Source organism: Rhopilema esculentum, chromosome 10 (genome assembly GCF_057945365.1).
Source record: "Rhopilema esculentum isolate cy_ngs chromosome 10, ASM5794536v1, whole genome shotgun sequence".
NCBI classification, from domain to species: domain Eukaryota; kingdom Metazoa; phylum Cnidaria; class Scyphozoa; order Rhizostomeae; family Rhizostomatidae; genus Rhopilema; species Rhopilema esculentum.
This window is the reverse complement of record NC_142824.1, coordinates 9582431-9590365: the sequence shown is the minus strand read 5'-3', so window position 1 is coordinate 9590365 and position 7935 is coordinate 9582431. Positions and strand designations below refer to the sequence as shown.

At 34.5% G+C, this 7935-nt stretch overlaps 1 protein-coding gene across 1 annotated transcript; it reads left to right on the top strand.

Moving 5' to 3' along the window:
• Positions 1–357: 357 nt before the first annotated feature.
• Positions 358–7623, top strand: LOC135694759 (uncharacterized). The gene is made up of 4 exons (XM_065213627.2): positions 358–610; positions 4587–4903; positions 5210–5703; positions 6779–7623. Exons 1-4 carry the CDS (start codon positions 373–375, stop codon positions 7089–7091), a joined length of 1362 nt encoding a protein of 453 aa, XP_065069699.2. The 5' UTR covers positions 358–372; the 3' UTR covers positions 7092–7623.
• Positions 7624–7935: the final 312 nt, after the last annotated feature.

The following is a 7935-nucleotide window of genomic DNA, read 5'->3' as shown; positions in this document are numbered from 1 at the left end:
GATGCATTTGTTAGTTCTGAAATAAGACAGCACTACTGCACTATCAAGTAGAATTTCTTAATAATTGGCATTTCATTGCCTTTGGTTTTCTGAATACAGCCATAAAAATAAAAAATATCAAAATAGATTTCAAAACCCTCTTGCTTTCTAATATGAGCATGTTCGCAAAACTGCTTTGCACTGTAAGATTTAGGCATTAACTTTTAATAATTTATATATTTGAATTATGAAACGCATTTTTTATCGATAGTTATATATGCATTTTACTTAGCATCTGTCTCTAAAAATATCTATAATTGAACACAAGCTACGAATTTCTAGAAAAGTTTTGAAAGAATATAGTTGCCAGGAGAGATCAAGACTAGACGAAGAATGGTTGACAACTTTCCATTCTCAGGAGACAAAGGGCCTCTTTTTCGCATTCGGATCTCGAGCTGGGTTCCACTGGCAGCGCTTGTGGCAAAGGGTGTATTGTATTATTTATCGGCAGCAAGGATGTTGCGGAGATCTGTGCAAAAGCTTTTGCTGCCTGGTAGAAGCATTTCCAAAATGCTGAACAACTGTCGACCAATCGCAACTTCTGCTACTATGCTTCAAAAACATCCTGAAGGTAACATGTTGCGCGATTAATCGATGTAATGACGCTTCTTGTTAGACACGTGATGATGTTATGATTTTTTCGATTCTCTCTCTTACCCCGACTAAATAATGGAATATCATACAACAAGGTAGCAAAGTATTCAAGCCTTGATGTCGATAGGGCTAGCAAATTTTAAAAGAAGACTAAAACTTAATCTTAATTAAATAAACAATATTAGTTATCTAAATTGGTAACTTATTTTGATCCAAATCGAACCCAACACCTTTAAAATTCAAGCTGCTTCCAGAGCTATGCTGTCATTCCAGCAAATGTTTGGCTATTTGATGCTTGTCACTGCAAGGTTTAATATCTACGTGCTGGAGACCATTGCTCTAATTCATTGTTTCTTCTGCTCTTGTTGTTTATTTTTAATGTTTTATCGCTTATGAATGTTGCTGAGTCTGAAATAATTTTCGATATTTGGAGGCTCTGGGGCAAAATTGAAAGGGGAAGTTCCTCTGCCAGCAAAGTAAATTTCAAAACAGGTCTTCCAGTCATTTTCTTGCAATCCTTCGAAACGTTTTACTATTTTCAAGGAATTCATTATTTTATGAGGCTCCCTAGACCACAAAGCACTCGGTCCATTTCCACCCCCTGCCCCCCTTGTTGGTCCTGTCTGGTTTTTTTTTCAGAGCTGTTTTTATTTGTTTGAAATCATTTATAAAGAATCACATGATTATGTTAGAACTGTGTAACAGTAAAATCAATTAAATATCACATCCCTAAACTGATTCTTCTCACACAAAGTGCTATCCAAAAAAGACTGTTACATTGATGAGCTGTCCCATAAAAGGGGCAATACATTAACAATGCTGTGATGTAGGGAGAGAGGGTGGACAGAATTAAAGACTTTTAAGACAGATGCCCCATAAAATACAAATTTCTCTACAGTACTCTAAGCCTCTCTTGAATGAGTGCCCTACTTGAAAGCACCCATCCTATCAGGAACAGTATTAAATATTCGCTTAAACTCAAGGATTTACAATTTATGTAGTATAGATTTAGGGATATATGTGTCAGGATAGCTTAATTTATTTGTAGTAGTTTAACTAAAGAATAGATATTTTGTTAAAACAGTTCACAAAGTGCCTAGAAGAGAATAGGGCAAAAGTGCCACTATTTTTAGAAGGGCCAAGTCACAATGGGAGCTAACAGAAAAAACTTTTAAGAATCTTTTTTATTTATAATTTGATTTGTTAAGATCAAGAAATAGGTTAATTTAAGCCTACATGAGGATCATCCAAGTATCCTAGCCATAATTCAAGACCCTGAACAAACTTTTTCTCTCAATGAAGTTAGGGCTAGAGATTTATGGCTCCAATGATATTGCCTTGTGGTAGTAAATCAACAACCATGACTCTTATTTAACTAAAACTCTCTCTAGTAATCAGCTAATGTCTCTTTGGCAAGTGAGGAATTAGCTTTAACTAATTCCATCAATGATAGCATTTGAAATTTAATATTCCTCGAGAATGGAAAATTAGGGCTTATTGTAACCAGCAAGACTAAACCAAACAAAATAAAACAAAACATAGCAAAACAAAATGGAATGATATATAGCAAAATACCCAAAATACACAGTTAAAAACAATAAGTCCAACATACTTAAAACCTATCGAAGGTGTCCATATCCAATGATCCTGTACTACCAAATTTCAACATTATTTCTGGAGCGCTGTACTGGTCAATCTGGAGCACTGTACAGGTCAATATGGAGCACTGTACCAATGTTACTGGTGAAAAATAAAAAGTACTCTTGTGCTCTTGTGACCCTTTTAAGGAACACCGAAAAAGAAGATTTAGTGGCCTTAGACCTTTGGCAACAGAACAAATAAGAAAATACCAAAGTCTGGTGAAGCTCTGGGATAAATTGTGCACCAGTTGCGGCAAAAAGGTTAATCAGCAACTGCAAGAGACATCAGTATTTGAGATACAAGAAGCGGGTTGCAACAATGGAAGTGCAAACTAAGCACTTATCATATGGTAAAGGTGTAATGGCAACTACTGAACCAAAATGGTTACCAATCAATAGTATCACTTGTTAAACAAATTTTTAGAGATGATACAGTCAGTAGAGTAATGCCAAGAAAAAGGGTAGCATTGGCTTTATCAAAAAAGGGTAGTAATTATTATAATCTTCAAGAAAGATTAGTTTAAGGAAATGTTGCACCTAAAAGAGTTTTTGTACTTGCGGGAGCAAGTGGCATTCATTCTCCATGTGTGTGAATTGCTCATAACAATGGAAAATTGCAAGATTCACTAATGGGGAAAATTGTAGCTCATGACAATCCCCTTACCCTCTTATTCATTATAGCAATGTATTTGCCAAAAATAATGTGCAGCCCACCCTTGCCACAATGATGTTTTCCGCAAAGTGGGTGAGCTGCTCTGGTATAGGGCTTCTTATATAAATACTCATTTAGTATTACAATGACAACATGAGCATTGATAAGATACTGTTTAAGCAGTGGCTCTCAACAGACAGGTCAACTCAGAAACAATCACACTTAAAGAGGATTTCTTTGATAAGTTAAAGGTAAACAGGACCATCTTGAATAGCATGACTTTATCGCAAGCATCAATCAGATATTTGGAAAACAGAATGGAGGCTCTTCAAGAAGGACAATTTATTGTGATTGGTGAATCTGAAAATTATCAATTTGTCGTTCAAGATGATGCTCAGTTCTTTTACTGGAATAATTCAATGGATACACTATACCCTATTGTGTATTATTATAAAAAGGAGGAGAAACTTCAGCAAAGCAATTTTGTCACAATATCTGGTTGCACCACACATGGCACAACTGCAGTCCATTTATTTTGGAGGCACTTAATAAAGCACTTAAAAAGATGATTTTTACCCAATCTCGAAAATCTTCTACTTCTCTGATGTTCTTGCAGGGAGGTATAAAAACCTTAAAAATTTGCCTTTGCCTGCATGAAAAAGTTTTAGAGTCTCTGCAGAATTGCATTTTTTTCCACTTGTCATGACAAGGGTCAATCTGATGGAATTGGAGGAGCAATTAAACATGAAGCATCTCATTCAAGCCTTCAACCCCCTACTGATAATCAAATCCCAACAAATTTGCAGCTGTTCAAATTTGTTAATGAGAATCTGAATAGAGTTAATGTAAAATTATTAACAAATGTTGATTGGAAGGTGGAGAATAAACTTTTGCAGGAGAGGTATGAAAAGGACAAGAACAATAGGAGGAACTCTAAAGTAAACAGCTTTATGCATGTTTCAACATCTTTGATACCCGTATCTACATATGACCTTTGTGATGAATCACAAGAAGTATGTGTTGGGAAGTCAGGTCAGAAAACCCTAGATTTTCTAGATTTGCTCACATTTTCTATATTTTATTTCATGATTGAAAAGGAAAAACCGAAACGAAATCCCTTATTTATCTACAGTATACTTGATACAATTAAGCCAATTTAGAGAGTCGTTCATCAAATATTAAGCGTTTTCTCTCTAATGAGCACCCTCTCTCAAATAAGCACCCCATTTCAACAAGGGTCCCCTTTTTGAGCAGAAATTTGAATGACTATGGTATTGCCAATTTAGACATTCAAGATGCCACAACAGTATTTATGCAAATTGATTAGGGTTCTGAAATTGGAAGAATTTGAATTGTGAAGGCTTTGCCTATAAAAAGGGTGATTTCTAAGCTGGGTTATTTTATTGATGGATTTTTATTTTTTTTCAATTAATGCCCCTTTCTAATGAGCACTCCCCTCAAATGTGTACCTCCTCTCTGAGGCCAAGAATTAAATGAGCGCCCTCAGTGCTAATTAGACTGACTATAGTAAACCTTTTCAACTCTTTAAAAGTAAGCTTTTTAAAATTGCAAATATGATTATTGGAACCTGATTCTTATGAAAATGTTTACCAAAATTTTTACCTGGTTGCTACTTAACTTAGATAATATCTTGTTTTCAGCTCCACAGAAGAAGTTGTTTACACCTGGCCCACTTGGTGTGAGCTATGAAACAAAGGCAGCTATGCTTCAAGATCTTGGATCAAGAGATGTCCAGTTCATGAATACTGTGAAGTTTATCAGAAGTAGACTTCTAGAACTTGCTTGTGTAAGCCCAGATACATTTGCTACAATACCAGTACAAGGAAGTGGAACATATGCAGTGGAAGCTGTTCTTAGCACAGTTGTTCCTAGAAAGAATGGTAAAGTGCTAATTCTTGTTAATGGTGCATATGGCAGAAGAATGATCCAGATAGTAGACTATATGCAGTGTGACAAGGTGTGTTGTAATTTCTGCTATGGTTAAGGGCAATGAATATCAAGCTAGCAGTTTCCATGCTTCTCTTGAAAGAGATCAATCAAGCATTTCATGGGTTGTGATTAAAGGTCCATGTGTCATAAATTTATATGATATTTTTTTTCATTTTTAGCCATATTTGTTTGTTTATGACCACATTTTTGTATTACTTGAGTAATGAGGTAATTTTAAACTTTCTTATGTTTTGTTTATTTTCCTATTTGAATTTGTCCATACTCTCTATCAAGAATTTTTCTGGCAGTTTTTCATAACTTTCTTTGCTTTTAGATTATACTTGAAGGGGCTGAACATAACAAGGCAGATGTAAATGAGGTTCGTAAAATTCTTCAGGAGAATCCAGACATAACAACTGTTAGCATGGTTCATTGCGAAACAAGTTCTGGTGTCATCCATCCAGTTGAAGAAGTGGGCAAGGCCATTTCTGAAATAAATCCTAATGCCACCTTTTTTGTTGATGCCATGAGTAGTTTTGGCGGCATTCCATTAGATCTCAATGAAGCCAAAATTGATTTCATGGTGAGTTCTGCAAATAAATGCATTGAGGGCGTTCCTGGCTTTTCATATGCAATTGGAAACATTGAAAAATTGATGAAGTGTAAAGGATTCGCCCGAAGCCTAAGTCTCGATCTTGTTGAGCAGTATGACAGTTTAGAAAAAACCGGTCAGTTTAGATTCACACCACCTACCCATGCAATGCTTGCATTCAAGAAAGCTCTTCAAGAGTTGGAAGAGGAGGGTCAAATTCCTGGTCGCTCTGCAAGGTAAGCTGTTTGTCAATATCTAACATTGTCGATATCGAGATCTCTATGGCCATTTTCATAAAAATAGCGAAGGACAATCAGTCAATTTTTGCGAAAGTTTTTAAGTATATAGCAAAAGTAGAATAGATATGCGACTTTTTATGTATTAATTGTCTTTGGAGTGACTGGAGAGCAAAAATTGAGATCTGTGATTACTGGGATCTGTGATTACTATTTTTTCAACATAAACCTTTTTTTACGTCCAATTGCTTTTTAAAAGAAAGGAAACAACTCCCCAAAAATCTTTAAAATCATATCTTTTAGCATAAATAGATATCAGGGAAAAGTTTTTAAATCAAATATGAAATTTTGTTACCGTTCGCTCATCTTTACATCTTGATATCCAGCTATGTTATTCTCAACTAATGGAAAATTTGCTCAATAGATGTTAACTTAAAAACTTCTAAAGTTACATTCGATTTGATAAATTTACATCGGATCATAAATCCGTTATCTTTTACTTCTTTCACTTCTTTCTGAAAATATAGGGCTAAAATGTTTTTTTATGAAATCGCCACAATATTTTCCTTAAGCAGAAGTAAGTTATACAGGAGTATGTTGGCTGTATTGACGCCAAATTGCAATATTTTGAGAAATATTACGTTATACATTTCGGCTAGATAAAAGCTAGTGGATAAAGTGAAATTTTATAGTGCCGTTAAACATTTATACTTTTTGAAAGGATAGATATGATTTCATCTTTCTTTCTCCTGAAGCTGTGGTTTTAAAATCGATATCAAGTTGTTTCTTCATAAGACTGATTCGTTTTTGGATATCTTTACGTTTGATATGAAGCCAGTAGATACTGTTTGCTATTCATTATTATCCATTTTTTGACAAAGCTCGATTCACAGCATGTTTTGTTTTATTTATTTGTCCAGTTTGTGATTCAATGAGCTACTACTTAACTTTTCATATACTTGCATTGGTTTGCTCTCTTAAATTTCTGTTTTAAAAGCGATTCCAATTTTCGAACGTCGCCATAGCTTTCTATCATGTTTTATCATATCATGATTATATGAAAATTCTTTTTTAGATATCAGAAAAATCGCGAAGTTCTTCGCCACGGTATGAGAGAAATGGGGTTCAAAGAGTTTCTTGATGATAGCCACAAAGGGTATATCATAACGTCTTATTTCTTCCCAGAAGATAAGAGCTTTGATTTTAAACAGTTCTATCAGAAACTAAGTGACAAAGGACAAGTAATATACCCAGGAAAAGTCACCAAAGCAGACTGTTTTAGAATTGGCAACATTGGGCATCTGTTTCCATCTGATATGGAGTATTTGCTGACTTGCATAAAGGAGGTATGCGCGGAAATGAATGTAAAGTTGCCAATTCAGTCATAACTTATCGGCTGTTTTTTGTTTAATAAAGTGAATGCAAGTATATGAAAGAGAATATTTTCATAATAGTAAGAACATGACAGACATATAAAATATAATACGTCTTTGGATTATAATATTTTTGCATCAAGTATCAAGACTGGTATGTCTTGAAATATTATCTAAAAAATTGATGTTGGGGATTACTTGTAGAGAGATGTCATTGTCTAATTATTGGACTGTATTTTTTAGCCCATGTTTTAACCTATTGACAAGTTCTCCTTATCTCTATACCTGTTTTAGATATATTGATTATATGTAGATGAGAATAATCAGATACACATTTAGTACCACAAAGTTTGAAAATTTCTAGATAATCGAAACCATATCATCCCGGTATGATTTTCTCCGCTTTTCTGTGCTATTTTAAGTTATATGAGAATTTGGAGAATTTGCTTAGAATCAAGTTTGGTATACTGTTGTGTTGTATTAAGTTAATTTGGATGACAAGGTAGCATTGTATTTTAATAAAAAAATTTTTCAAAATTTTAAAAAACTTATCTGTATTCAGCAATCTCTAGTACGAGAAGGCGGAAATAATTCAAGGCGACTGATTCATTGTGAGTTGTATCGACAGTGATACTCAACCTTCTACTGACTTATTATAGCAATTGCCTTTCACAAAGTTCAGCAACCTGATTTTTATTGGTCAAGAAAAAAGTGTCAAAGCTTCCAGTAAAGATGACCTTTTAAAAAACACAATGCCGCCAATCAAACCAATATGTTTTAGTGTTGTTGGAAGTAGGCCTAGGTTATGGTCGATGTTTACAAAATGCTAGATCGATGCGACTGAAAGTATTCAACTGCG

Coding starts and splice junctions, on each gene's coding strand:
- LOC135694759 (XM_065213627.2), top strand. CDS start 373: ATGGTTGACAACTTTCCATTCTCAGGAGACAAAGGGCCTCTTTTTCGC. Junction 611..4,586: donor GCTTCAAAAACATCCTGAAG/GTAACATGTTGC, acceptor TCTTGTTTTCAG/CTCCACAGAAGAAGTTGTTT. Junction 5,704..6,778: donor ATTCCTGGTCGCTCTGCAAG/GTAAGCTGTTTG, acceptor ATTCTTTTTTAG/ATATCAGAAAAATCGCGAAG.